The sequence below is a fragment of the Accipiter gentilis genome, chromosome 8, assembly GCF_929443795.1.
Source record: "Accipiter gentilis chromosome 8, bAccGen1.1, whole genome shotgun sequence".
Classification (NCBI taxonomy): Eukaryota; Metazoa; Chordata; class Aves; order Accipitriformes; family Accipitridae; genus Astur; species Astur gentilis.
Genome location: NC_064887.1, coordinates 35,923,045 through 35,937,812, shown reverse-complemented (window position 1 = coordinate 35,937,812; position 14,768 = coordinate 35,923,045). Strand labels below are relative to the sequence as shown.

Genomic DNA, 14,768 nt, shown 5'->3' with positions numbered 1-14,768 from the left:
AGTTTGGAAAAAATATTTGTGTTTTCAGGAATTGTTTTTGTTTTGAAATAATTTTCCAATTGAGAAGTGTTATAATGGGGCACAGAGCAAATACCTGTTTTTAATACTTCATGTGGTGCAGTGTTGGGATGTTGCTACCATAGATGTCAAAACAGATTTGGGGTGGTTTGCACTTATTTTTTTTCCTCACAGGTGTTTTTTCTTCAATGTAGTTTTTCTCAATTTCATGGAATAATCACACACTACAAAATTGGAGCTCTGTGCATGAATATCATAGACCATGAACTGAAGAGACATGAGCTTTGGCAGGAAGAACTTGCTAAAAAGAAGAAAGCTGATATCCTTTTGATGTGCTGGGACAGCTTGATGGCTTTCTGACTTGTCTTCATAGCTGTTGCTGAGTTATACGAGACGAGCACACAGCAACTTCTGTGAAAGCAGTAGAATTTACTATAAAGTGCAAAATATAATTGCAGATATGAAGAAGACCAAGAGTGATAAGTTTGGGCTGCTGAAGAGATTAAGCTGAAGTTACTAAAACAACACAAGAAAAAAAAAAAGTTTTATTCTATCAGCACTATGTCTTAGGAACATTTTTGCTGACTATTAGGATGTAATATATCCAGGACTAGGAGGAGGAAAAAAAAATGATGCTGTAGATTACAGGTAGCAAGCTGTTGCTGAGGAAGTGTCTTTACACTGGCTATGCCACAGATCTCTTGCTTTTTACTAGTGATCAAATAACACCTTTGAAGACAATAGTCATCTAGACTGTATAACTTTTATCTGAACTCCTTAACTTCGGCAATTTACTTGATGAAGATCCTGACAATCAAACTCTGAAAAAGGACTATGAGAAAACTTACAAGAAATATCAAGGGCTGGTTGTCAAGCAGGAACAGCTACTCAGAGGTACCAAATCCAAATATCAAATTATTTCCTTGTTGGTGAACATGGGTAAAGGTTTATATTGGATGCTTGTTATAACTGGGATGTCTGAAACATACTGAATGTGTGGATGAATATGGAAGAGCATTGCCAAAGAACAGGGAGAAGATGAGTATTTAATCAGATTATTTGACAGTATACTAACACTTTTAAAAGTCATCTGTCAGTCTTAGAGGAAAAATAGCAAAAGTGATCCACTTAACTTTTCTTTGCTCACGATGTTGGTTTGGGAGGAGTTGGGTATTTTGGTTTTGTACATTTGATTTGGTTTTTTTTAACTTAGTCTAACTTAGCCTGTATCTGACTGAGGCTGAATAGCTTTCACTCTATCTCAGTTTTTGTACTAAAATACACTTAATGTTAGATTGAAATCATCTAAGTGGCAAAGCTTTCTTGGGAAGGGCTTTTTAATGGTTCCCATTGGAACTGAAAGAAAAAAAAAATACAAAAATCTTCTAGTGATCATAATTTTTTTTGTTTTTTTTTCAAAGCCACTATTAGAATTAATCTTCTTAATGCTTTCTAAACAGGAATAAAAAGCATTCATGGTCAGTTTCCTTCAAAATGCCTTGGGAAGGGAGTGGAATGCTTCTGAAAGTCTTGTCTGAAGCACTGTAATGTGTATATAGAGACTTGTTTAATTTGGTTGTCTTTGATCTGTTGGTATGACTTGTATTGGCCTTTGTTAGTTGCACTTTACCTGCTCCTAAATCTTGCTGAGGATACTCGCACTGAGCTGAAGATGAGAAACAAGAACATTGTTCATATGTTAGTGAAAGCGCTGGACCGTGATAATTTTGAGCTGCTTATCCTGGTTGTATCTTTCTTGAAGAAACTCAGCATTTTTATGGAGAACAAAAATGATATGGTAAGGCTTATAGCATTCTACTGCAATATTGGAAAGGTATGGACTCTGAAAACTTTGTGTGGTTGAAGGGAAGAGGGAGACATCTCTATCCCCACCCTAAATATCCATAGCACTGATTATCCTGTTTGTTACTAGTAAAATGAGTACAAGAAAAGTACAACATCCTGCCATAACATACTGCAAAAATTTTTGAAGAACTGTCATCCCAAACAGTGAGGCTACCTCAAAACACGATACATGAAATTCCAAGTTTTGAAGTCAGTATCCCAAAGTCTTGTCATACCCCCACTTCTGGAGATGCCGATGACCCTGCCCCTAAACTAGAGTCTTTTTGACAACAGATTGACTCTGCGTTGTATTGTCTTGGAAAGAGAGGTAGTTATCCTTTTGCAGTTTGCTAGTTTATTTATTTCCTAGGTCAGCTTGGTCTTCAAAGGCACCTCACAAACTGTTCCTTTGTGCTGCCAGTAGCTCTTAAGGACTGGAGGCAGTGTTATTCTTCATAAGCTTTTTTTTTAGGTGAATTCTCAAACTTCTGAAATTGTAGCATATTTTTTATGACTTTAAGTCTCTAGCCAAGTATCTCTTTTACTGATTTCCCAATGGCTTGTAGTAGATACAGGCCTTCACTTCTGTGCCTTATGCCAGTTTGTTAAATGAAAATGATAAATTTTTCTTATCCAAGAGGTAATCAGAGATTGATGTTACACTTAGATTGTGAGATGAAAAGATCTGTCTAAATGCAATAGAAAATTAATTGCATCTTTGTTACTGGAACTGTCGTTTGCATGCATATGCACTGAACACTGCAGACTAGGTATCTCCCTTATTTATATGGGTATCCTATTTCTTAACACAAGTCGGACACCAAGCATGCGTTTTTGGGGGAATGTAGGCTGTTTATTAGGTGATTGGTCATTGATTTAGTTTATACTTGTGTAGTGCCCTGAAGGACTTTATTAGGAAAATAAGGATTAGCTCTCCAGTCCACTGATTTGCTGGCACACTTTCCACATTCCATTTGATTTTAGTGGAAAGACAAATGAAACAAAGTTGTTGAATTTATTTTATTGCAGAGTGTTTTAACAGTTTTGAAAAGACTTTTGAAAAGGTTTGTATGCTTCAAGTCATCTGTCTGTTTGAGCATTTCTTACTGATGATACTTTTTTCTCCACAGTATTATTAAGGAAAGCTACCAATGAAGGAGAAGGTGTTTTAATATTTATATCAGACAAGAACACAAAAATGTCAAAGGCAAAATGAACCAAGATTAGTTGTTCAATGCCTGATTCTAAGTAAAACTGAATAATCCATGTATATTTATAGCACATTCTTTCCTTTGGTATTCAAGTGCCATATTAAATTCAAAGCAGTGAAGTAGGAGTTCTTGCTATCTGATTGGTTTTCATCAAAGGTATTCAGTCAGTTGTTTGATTATTGCACTATGCCGTGTGGGGAGAGCTGTAGTTTCGTTTCTTAGTATTCATTCTGTGTGTATTTATAACTGGAAGGCTAGTTACATACATGCAAAAGTTTGAAGAATGCAAAGTAATTTCATGTGTCTCCTTCTGGTCAAAGAAGGTTCTGGGAAACAAAAAAATGAATGCATTTAAAAGATTGTCAAATAAAAGCAGGGAAATGTTGCTTAGAAGAGGATAAAAACTTTCTGAAGTCTTGCCAGTCAATGCTCAGTTGTCTTTTCTGGCTGGTAAAGTGAACATGATCTCAGGAACTGATACCACTTCTCAGTTCCTGGATTCCACTTTTTAATTTGAAAGTGATACATGTTTCAAAATTACTTTCATGCTTTTACTAAATTAATGTACAGGACAGCATGCCTCTTCTGAGAGCACATGCAAAGTTCTGTCTAGGGGTTCATTTGAAATTCATAATGAAGGGTCTCAAATTCTTTTTGGATGCCAATTTTCTGTCTGTCTTGGTTGGGTATCTCTTTGACTCTAATGTCAGTTGCTCCAGAGTTGCTTGTGTTTAAGTTTAAATGAGTTCCCCCTCCTCAATCTAGTCTTGCAAGTGATGTCTTGACCACATTCTTGCAGTTTGCCAACTGTGAGGAATATTTCCAAGACATCTGAACTCTTAGGTTCAAAAACTTTTTTCATCAATGTTACCCAGTAACCCAGTCTGGAAGACTTCAACCACAAAGACATAAGCAAAGCTGCTTCAGATGAAAACACACTGATAGTCACTATTACAGGTATAAATTGAATATGTATTTGCATGTGTGTATGTGTAATACATAACACACTGAAAAGGCTTTTAAATTGAAGACAAAGCTAAGTTTGGATGGTTATGGATTTTTCTTTTTCTTGATCTATAGGTTGAAATGGATATTGTTGAAAAGCTTGTGAAAATGGTGCCCTGTGAACATGAAGACTTGCTGAACATCACTCTTCGACTCTTACTAAATCTCTCCTTTGACACAGGCCTGAGAAATAAAATGGTACAAGTTGGTCTGCTTCCCAAACTCACTGCACTTCTAGGTATGTTTTTTTTGTTCATTTTAGCAGGGACAGTGCAGCTGTTTGCATCATGATATAGTGTACCGAAAAGTTGCTATGTCACTTTTCTCTTTGCCAAAGAACTTCCTGACTACTCCCAACTTTTTATCATTCAAGTAATCTTTTCAGATGCAGGTTTAAATGGAAGTTTAAAATAATGTGGTTCCCAGTAGGCTTATTCTTAGGTTCTCTTAAACTGTTGAATGAGTCTTCTGGTCTTTAAAAATTAACTTTGATAGCTACCTGAAAACCATGGAAGCTGACACATGGGTGATGCTTGTAATTTTTAGGGGAGCACCTAGGAAAAATAGCCATCAACTTTGTGGAGCTTAGCTGATGGAGATACCAACTACCTCTTTTTTTTTTTTTTTTTTTTTTTTTTTATGAAGCTTGATATACTTCCTGCCTCTTAATGGTTCAGATAGAGAGATCAGAAATTGCCCAGCTTTGTCAGCTTCAACTCTAGGCAGTACTGATTTTTAGACTTTCAGTTTGACAGTCTGTAACTTTTGAGTACTTCAGATACAAGTGAAACTTTTTGTGGTCTGTAGGGGAAAGCCATGGAGACAATGAGGAGTTGGGGAAAAAAACAGGATTGTCTGATATGATCATTGTTGTGCCCTGGAGCTCTCAGGAGAGAGTTTTTATTGCTCCTTGTATGTTCTTGGCTGACACTATCTAGAGGCCGCTCTGGTAGATATGCTAAATGTTTAGCAGGATTTGGCCATAGGAATTGCTGAGTGCTCATTTCTAAGTGAGAATTGAGGATCTTGTACTGTGGAGCCCTAAATGTGTGAAACACTGATGCAAGACATTGTTAAAGTTTTGAGATATGTTCAGTTTGGGATGTACTAAATCCAGTGCAGCCGGTGTATCCAGATGTGATTGGAACAAGCGGAATGCAACTGTGAATCTGAGCTTTCTCTCCTAGCTTTGTATAGTCTCTTAGGATTGTTTGCCTTCTCAGTTTTAGATTCAAACTCAACATGGCCATATTGATGTTTAGTATCCAAGTTAATACCATAAAAACTTACACAGCTTTGGAAGCCTTAATTCTGTCGGTGATTAATATAACAGCTACCTGATATATCCTGAAATGCCTCAGATTTTCTTATGCTCTCTGCCCCATAACCGTGTTTGCATTTGATTTCCTCCTCTGGGCTGAGCTAGGAGGAAGAAGAAAAATGGCATTTGGAATCCCTCTTCTTTATACTTTTTTTTGTCCTTAAGACAGTGTTATTTGGCAGTAAACTGAGAAGTGGAAGCTGGTCAGGAAATATATTTTCTCTCATTTGAGAGAGGATCTGGCTAGGTAGTCTGGTTCAGCTTGGATTCTAAGCTTTTTGGAGCAGGAACTTGTCTTTTTATTTTATGTGTACAGCAGCTAGTGCTGTGGTCTAAGGCTGTTGTTTCTTGGTGCTTGTTACCCCAAGCAATGGCATGACACAGATCTGAGAAGTCCCTGCTCCCAGAAATTCCCCATTTAATATTAGAGTCAGACTAAACTCATCAGTTAAATATCTGCTTTCTAGTGTCTGATTCTAATGTGGAGAGGAGAATTTATTTTCAAATGCCATTCTCTTGGACTTGTAAGTAGACCTGTGCAGAAGGCTGTTTAGCCTTCTCAGAAGAACTGGCTGCTAAAATTGCACTCTGTTCCTGAAGTGGCTGTTAGGGTAATCTACAGTAAGTTATTCTAGTACTTTCAGAAGCTTCACTGTCTGTTTGCCTCCACGGGTGATTCTTCTTTCCTTGACTTGGAGGTGTTTAAGGTGTTTTTTGTTTTTGTTTTTTTTTTGTTTTGGTGGTTTTTTTTTTTTTGTGCATAGAGGCATGTCCTGTTTGCCCTCCCTGTGGAGCTGCTTGATTTTTATTTTGTAGTGTGCTGCTTAGAAAATGTAGGTAGAAATATTGTCTATTACTTGTTTCTTAGGCCAGCTCTGTGATTCGTGAGATTCTTCTTGGTATGGTGATTCAAATAATTCTCAAATACATCACTTTGTGTATCCTGTCTCAGGGAAGCCTGCAACCTTAATAATAAAGTAATCATGTGCCAGATGCCCCTTTTATACTTGTGTATTAAACACACATTATTCAAGTCAGTACCCTTCGGCTTGCATTTGCAGGTCACCTTAAAGTGCTAACACACCTCAACAGCTGTTGACAAGTTACCATACAGCTCCTAATGCCAAGAGGTCAAGTTTGTTGACTCAGCCTACTGAAACTTACCGTTTGTGCATGCTGTGCCTTTGAGTCTTTAGCACTGGGTTTGAGATGAGTATAAATTAAGTGTAGTGGGTGTTTGAGGGGAGAGTTGAGGTTGCAAAGAATTAAAGGACAGGATTTGTCAGGCGGCACTTTAGGGCTGATCACTGAGGTGGCTGCAGTCTGTGGTTCTGGAAGACATGCTGCTTTCCCAAGGGACACTTAGTGGCTTGGGAGCAGGAAGGCTCTAAATGTAGGTGGAGGCTGGAAGTGGAGGGGATGGACTGGCTTCAGCTGACCTATCAGGAATGGACAAAGTATGGCATGGACATATTGGAGGAGGACCATCTTCTTTCTTTTCCTCTCACTCCAGAGTGTTGAGGCTGCTGTTGAAAGCATGGACATGAGAAATTCTGCTTAGGCTTGGTTTCCATTTTAATTAGCCTTTTCTTTTTTAATAGTGCCAGTGCTTGCTTCCCCATGTAGCTTTGCCAGTCAACACTACTTGCTAGTTTTCGTGGCTTCTCTTCACAAGTCTGAAGTATTGTATATGACAAGACTCCTCTTGCTCCCTCCAGACACCCAAGCTAATCAACTACAGCTGATCTTTGTTATGCTCTGAATCTCAAAGAACTGGGTGCAGTTGAGGGAAATTTGGCTTCAGACTTGAGATCAGAAGCTGGAGCAGAGCTGTAGAGGCCTGTGAGATATAATCTGCTGTATTTAGGTTTTTCCCTACACAAGCTGCTTAAAGAGGTATGAAAAGGTATTTTGCTGATTTGTGTGACTTTAGTTCTTTAAGAAAACCTTATAATTGTTCAGTCACCAGGGCCTTGTGGAGGATGTTTTTTGTACTGGTGGCTTTCCTTTAATACTTAGAAATTATATTTACAGAGTGATCTTTCTTTTTTTTATATACATTCTCTGCATGAATGCTTTATGTGCCTGTATACGTGAAGTATGGCTTCAGAGGATTAAGGTGAGAATTCATGTGAATTCACCAAGTGGTTTAAACTAGACATGTGCCCAAAATGTGGAAAACACAGATTCGGTACCCTCTAATCATGATCTTGGAAGGACAGACCAAAGCAGCATGCTATAGACTATTCTGTGGAGGTTTGCTTCACTCGTATGGTGCTCTCATTTTGCTTTGCATGGCATAATTCAAGTGAAGTGAAATAGAGGAGTGACTGGCTCCAAATGCAGTAGTTTGGTGGTTAGCATGTTCCCTTGTGGAAAGTATTCTCGCTGAAAGGGGTAAATGTAGAGCTGAACTTTATGAGAACGGATTCACATCCTTCCTTTATCCCTGGGAATGGTCTTCCACTGTTGGACAGAAGGGAAATGCTACCCTTTTTCATAATTCTTCCCCTGGATGTGTGATTGGTTTGTGAAGTAAATGCCCTGGCAGCAAACAGAAGAAAACATTGTCTACAAGGAAGAATAAAAAAACCTCACTTCTAGTTTGGACCAAATCCACTTTGTTTTTCAGTTAACTGTCCAAACCAAATACAAAATTTTGGTACAGCTCTCTTAAATACACGCACAGCTTGTGATTCACATTCTTCTAATAAGGGTGCTATTTTGTGCTGTGTCTGAGCGGTTTTTTAGCCTTTGTGAAGGGAGACAAATAGTTCTCTATGAGAACAGCAGGCAGTTTGTATAGCAGAACCAGCTGAGTGCTGCTGTGTATTATGGCAGGCTGCAAACTCTTCTTGGTGGACCCCTGTTCAGAAGGAGCTCCTGGCAGTCTGTGGGTGTGGCAGGCAGTACTGGGGGTGTCTGTGTCCACCCATGAGTTAGTTACTCCTCTTAAAAGGATATAAATGATAGGGAATGGTGCAAAAGCTGTTACAGTGGGAACTTGCTGCTGCTCAAAGGGTAAAAGGAATAGGTCTGGCTGCATACAGGAAGCAAACATTTTCTTTGTATGATGTGTGCATTCATCCCTTTGAGTTGCTGAACAGTTCTTAGGTGTACTGAATGCATATTGTCTTGAAATACCATTTTCTTTCATTCACTTGCCAGTGCAAGCCATGCTTAAAGAATGAAAACCCGTTATGCTTGGAAGTCAGACTTAAGTGGCTCTTCTTGGTTGCTTGAAATTACTAGCTGCTTTTAAAAATCAAGGGCTGATTGAACACAGGTGGGTGGGTCACAAAACTGTACCAGTTGCAAATCGGACCCAAATGGGACATGCAGTGCGGAAGGGTTGTGCATATGGCTGTGAGTGTTACACAGTGCCAAGGTGTTCAAGCTCAAAAAGATTTTGGGTGGTGATGAACATCATGGGTTATGTTTTCCACTACAGATTATAGCGACTGAAAGAAAACTGGCTTTGTGCATTTGTGTTCAGCCAAGTAGATGAGCATTTGTTATACAACGCTCTGAAACAGTGTGATCAGTACCAAGTAGCAATAGTAGAGTTTTGCCAGTTGCAGTATGTGTCAAGCCTATTTGCCTTATTAACATGAGCATCGTGGCCTGATGTTCTTAATTTCTTAGTGTTCCAAGACTTAGTGTCACTACACTGAGAAGTAGTAGCCACCTGATCTTACATAGAAGTCTAGCAGCTGTGCAGTAGTTTGCAAACTCCAAAGTAGGTCAAACTTTTTTATTATGAGTTCTTTATTTAAGCTGGAGATAGCCAGAGCAGAAAGTAACTTTGACAAGTCTGATTTAGTCCTCACTGAAGAGTCTGTCTTCACTAGGTTCATTGATAGATAATAAAATTCTAAAATCTTTTCTGGAAACTGCTGAAATTCCACTGATATTTTTCCCTTTCTTACAAGTTAGGTTTAATGAGCAATCAAAGAATTCCCAAACAGTTGTATGTTGGGTTTCTTAACAATCAAGTCTTGATATGGTATGCAGCCAAGCTGGATTATATGTTGACTGCTGTTTAAAAACCCAAGAAGTACTTTGCTCTCTAATTAACGGAGTGCTGTGGGTTTTTAATGTTCTATTCCTTTTATGAAAGTTTCTTTTAAGAAGGCTTAAAGTAGATGTGTTCTCTTTATGAGTTCACTTGGCCTTTTTGTAATGAACTTATTATGGAGCTTCACACATCTGTTGAAAAATGGAGCTTCTTATAGGCTACTGCAGTGTTTTTTCTGAGTTTAATAGGCCTCGTTTATCCTATAAAGAAACATACATTTTCTTACCTGATCAAGTGAGCAAACAATAGGGGTCAGATGTGGCAAAGACCCTAACAAAAAGCACATGTCCAGCCATCAGGGTGAGGTAAAGTCATATCGGGATTGCTTGAAGTTATTAATGGCAGTAAAATTTATGCTTCCTCCTGTTTTCCCAATTAAATTGAGAAACCTTTTTTTTCCTAAGGTGGCTCTGCAGCAGCTGGTTCCAATACTTGTTGTGTGAATATTGCCTGGGGTGTCTCCATTCCTTTATAGTAGAGGCTGGCTGAAGCACATTAAGTAACAGTTGAACTACAGGGACCAGTCTGTTGGAAAGCAGTAATTATTAAGGGATTTATTTTAATGGTAGTTTTTTTATCATTTGTCATGAGTATGGCCAAGGCTTAAAAAAACCCAACCCAAAACAACAAACAAACAACAAAAAACCCCCACAAAAATAAACATAAAACAAAACATAAACATCTCTTAACATTCAACTGCTAAATCCTTGTTAGAAGTGCAAATAAACCTAGCATGTCTAACTGACTTAAGGATAGTGTTGGGTACACAATGTGTCTTAGAACCCAGCACTTATTTAGATACCTTAACTATAGATTTGACAGCAAACTTTAGTGTTATTAAAGAAAAATTGACTTCTGATGTTGAGAAGTATGGAACTCAAAGTAGAGAGACATCAGTATCGCTAACACTGTGTTTGAAGCAGAAAAGAATCCCAACTAACTTTAAAGTAAAAGCCTTCATCATATCCCTGCTTCATGCTACTGGTAAATTGTAGTGAATTATTGGGAAAGAATAGCTGAAATTCATAACATCATATTTTTCTATAAGCTACAAGTTTTTGAAGTCTATTATCCAAGCTTTTTCTGACTCCTTTAACACTGTCCAGAGTTGGAAACAGTGTTTTTTCTATTTTGTAGCTATTCCAGGTGGATCCTTGCTAGTCTGAACACTCAGCCTTTGGCTGTTCAGGTGAGTGAAAGCTCATTGCTGTAGTGTGCTGCTCACAATTGCACATGTGTATTTAGCTGTGTTATTAGCTTTTTTTAATTAAGAGGATAACTTTGGTGTAACACAAGCAACTAACCTCATGAGTGTTGACCGAAGACAGAAATGCTTGTGGCAGTAGCAAGGACAGGAGTGGAGAGATGGCAGCAATCTAAAGATGAGGGAGCCGAGTTGTTGGAAATGCACTAAACCGATAAATGGGAAGGATCCCCTGAGCCAGTATTTCTACTGTGGAGCTTATAATATGACTGTGTAATTCATTGAATACTTTAATTGTTTCTTTGCATGTTGCAAGAGCGAATTAACAGTAAAAAGTAAAGCTAGTCTTTGATGTGAACTGTTGACATCTGAAAGCTTGGATGCCTAAAGCATGACAGAACAAAAACAACCAGGTCTAGTTTCTTGGAAAATCACTGTAAAGAAGAGATGGGGCACTTCTAGTCTTTCTAATCTGTGGTAAAAACTTCCTAAAACCTGTATGAAGGCCAAGGTAGAAAAGAGAAGAGTACCTTTTCCAGAGCCCTTGTGAAGCCTGCAGGCAAGAGGGATGGTCTCAAAGGATCACGTGGAACAATGTTGCAGATGTAGTCCCATAGATACTGAGGATTATACAAGTTCAGACCTAAGGGGGAAGGTTACAGTCTGCTTTCCCTTTTGGAAATGTGGAAACATCTCACAAGTTTCTGCTGTTTATCTGAGTTTCTCAGATGATCATCTCCATTGCAGGAGACCAACTACAGATTCCCCATGTCTGCAGTTGTTAAGGTGAGAAGTCCTTTGTCAGTTGATAGTATTGTCTTCAGACTCTGAGCTGATGGGGGAAGAGATATGCTAACATGAAAAATTTATTGCACTATAGTGAGTGTAGTGCTGGTATATCTCTATAGAATCAATTTCTGTTCCTTTGGCCTCTGATATAACATGTTTTGCAGGATGGGTTATAATTTTACATATTCAAGTAGTCTCACTGTGTAAAGCAAAACTTTCTTTGTGAGGCTGGGCCCTCAAATGTCTTTTTATTCTTTTTGGAAAAGCTATCAAATCTTTGAGAAACTTGTAGATCGTCAGTTAATGACCTTTTAAATATCAACTGTAATGTTTTCACAATAAGAAAAATACAATTGAACTGTTTACCTTTCTTCCAGAACTTTGCCAGTAAGGATATGCTTGTACTTGCACACGAACAGTATCTCTTAAATAATACGGAGCTTAATTTTTGTTATCTGGAAGACTCAAAAGGTCAACTAATATTTAACTCCACTTTTTGGGCTTAGTAGATTTGAACCTCAGCTTTGTACTTCAGTGACTTCGAAACATGGGTAAAACCAGTTTCCATTTCAACGTGATGAATATTCCCTTTCTTAAAGTGAAAGGTAGCATCCTGCATTGGTTCTTTCCCTCCTTTGAGAGGGAGCATTTTGAAATATAGCCTCACCATCGTTCAGAAATGTGGAGCTGTGTACCTGCAGAGCCACGAGCATGGAAAACCTACGCCTATTTCCATTCCCACTGAATTCCAAACAAGAAAATTGGAAGGGTGTTTTTAGGGCAGAGAAGTCTGAATATTTTCTAGTAATTGTAATTGGAGCAGTTGATGTAGTTTAATGAGATATAGTGCAGATATGGCAAAAATTATGCGTGTCCTATAAATTTCCATGTAATTGTATGGCACTTAATCTGTGTAGCTTGGTGAAGACATCTAAAGGAACAGCTTTGTGTGGAATTTTTTTCTACCTTCTTTGGAAGTGGCTGTTTTCTTAGTTTGATTCAAACTAAAACCCACCTCTCCTACTTTGCAGTTTCTTATAATAACAGTAGTTAATTATTTTTCTATCTCTTGCTTTCTTCCTTGGTCATAGCCTGACCCAAAATGTATTTTATTTTTGTGGAGGAAAGAGAAGTAGCTTTATCTTCTTCCTTCAGGGCTAATCTTTGCCTCCTGCTTTCTCTCTAATCTAAACTTATAATTGGTTTATCTCTGGTTTGTGCAGTATATGGGATATTACAACCAATCAGCTTCCAATTTCTGTGTGAATTCACTTGAGTTCAAGTATGGTTGTAAGACATCCTAAATAACAAAAACGTGTTTGTTTTTTTTTTTCTATAGGAAGATCAAGCCTCAAAAAAGGACATACCTAAATTTACTAGTATGTTGTTTACCCAGTGGCTGTGCTTTGTTGTCTTTTATGAGTAGCAATACTGCAGTGAGGTGTTTACTGTACATTTTTTCAGTCTGTCTTGCATAGAGTTCGATGCAAAGAAGTTGAGCCTGGGGCTCCAGATGTGCAGCTTCATTTTTGTCTATACCTGTAACATTAAATAACTCAACCTAAATTAGTCATTTATTAGTCCTTTGGCTTAGGATTCATCGTTATAATTCATTCTTCATTTCCTAGAAAAAAAATTTGTATCCATGCTTCAGATGTGGCATGTACTTAGTTCTTTGGAGGAAGAAAAAAACCAAAAACCTCCACCCCCCCCTCCCCTGAAAAACCCTAACCACAGCAAAATTAGGGTTTTAAGTTAGGCTTATGGTATGAAGCCAGTTTCAAATAACATAAAGGTGGCACAAGAGGGGTTATTAGTATGTAATTAATATCATAATGTATTATTTACAATGCCTAGTCTCCTTGAGTACAAGCAGATTTGAAAATTCTTTCAGGTTCTCTTGATAAAATAAACTGATATATCCAATACCATTTATATTTACATATGTAAATCAAACCAATATGTGTCTAAACCACACATGGAGTACCTTAGTCCAACTGTTTCACAGCTGGTTGAAAGGATATGGGATAGAGGTACACAGAGATACCTTTCTATCACTTTTTTCCTAAGATCACTGCTAATTATGATAACAAGTGAATAAACTCTTGATTTCAATGTTTTCTGACAGCAGTGAGACACCGTGTAGATCTGATACTCAGTTTGTGACATTCTTATCCATCTAGATTTATTATTTGCCTAATTCTGCAGCAGATTTGACTTGAGACTATCAGTTTGAAACTGAAACGAAGATTCACTCTGCCATTTTAATAGGTATTTACCTTCTGTGTTCTTGTCATGATTTAGTGTAGTTAATGTTTTGCAGATGAGTTGGATAAGGTATATTTCATATCTAATGTGGAGACATTGATGATTCCATTTGAAATGGTGGCTACTTGTATTACTGATAGTGTTACATTTGAATAATTTAGTCCATAATTCATATTTTCATTTTTACTTTAGCATTTGAAGGCTGAATGCTGCTGCTGTGACTCAGATTGACATTTCGGTTTTACAGCTTTAGGATTTCTCTTTTGTTATTGTGGAGCTAATGGAGGATTTTTTCATTTTAAGCTCACAAACTCAACCAAAATGCAGGACCTGATCTTGTGATCAAGAAATCGTATTTTTTTCTTTAGCTTCTGCTACTAGTATCATTTAGATCTTTAACATTAGTAAGAACTAGACATGGAATTCAGGCCTTGGTCCACAGAACTGGCACATGGCTTCTTATTAATGTTCAAAGGCTAAAAATCTGAAGCCATTTTGAACTCAGAACCCATCATGTATTTATTTCCCTCTCTAATTTGCAGAAAACTAGTTGTGAAAACAGCCCGAGGGACCTGATATTTTTCCATCCCAGCTGCTCCAGCTGAACTACAGCTGCAAAAAAAAAAAAAAAAAAAAAAAAATCTAAGTATTGTTTCTATAAACTGTTGAGTGTATTTTATAACACAATAATTCCCACAAAATCAGTAACTGCAGTTAATGACCGGTTTGTTAAGGCATTAACTGCCCTCAGCTGGGAATGACCAATTTCTCTGGAATGGCTGTATAAGAACTAAGGATAATTCAGTAACACTTTCAAATAATTATTTGGTTAATTAATGGTAAATTCTTGTGGAAATCCTATCAAAGTATTCGTGACCCCCACATTTAATATCCAATGAGTTCATTATGATTCATGTTTTATTGCCATAAATACCAGAAGAATCCATAATGACTAGGCCATTATTTTCCAGGGCTGCCCTTACTGCTTTAGGCCATTTGGCTATTCCACCTTCAGTCATAAAAAGCTTG

At 37.7% G+C, this 14,768-nt stretch overlaps 1 protein-coding gene across 4 annotated transcripts in view; it reads left to right on the top strand.

Annotated features, from left to right (window-relative positions):
* Window positions 1-14,768, top strand: part of KIFAP3 (kinesin associated protein 3) — a 74,705-nt gene that overhangs the window by 10,406 nt on the left and 49,531 nt on the right. For all 4 annotated transcript variants that reach the window (XM_049809316.1, XM_049809315.1, XM_049809314.1 and 1 more), the window contains exons 7-10: window positions 213-337; window positions 814-912; window positions 1,638-1,816; window positions 4,155-4,317. In XM_049809316.1, the coding sequence (XP_049665273.1) occupies window positions 213-337; window positions 814-912; window positions 1,638-1,816; window positions 4,155-4,317 (566 nt within the window). The remainder of the gene's footprint in view (window positions 1-212; window positions 338-813; window positions 913-1,637; window positions 1,817-4,154; window positions 4,318-14,768) is intronic.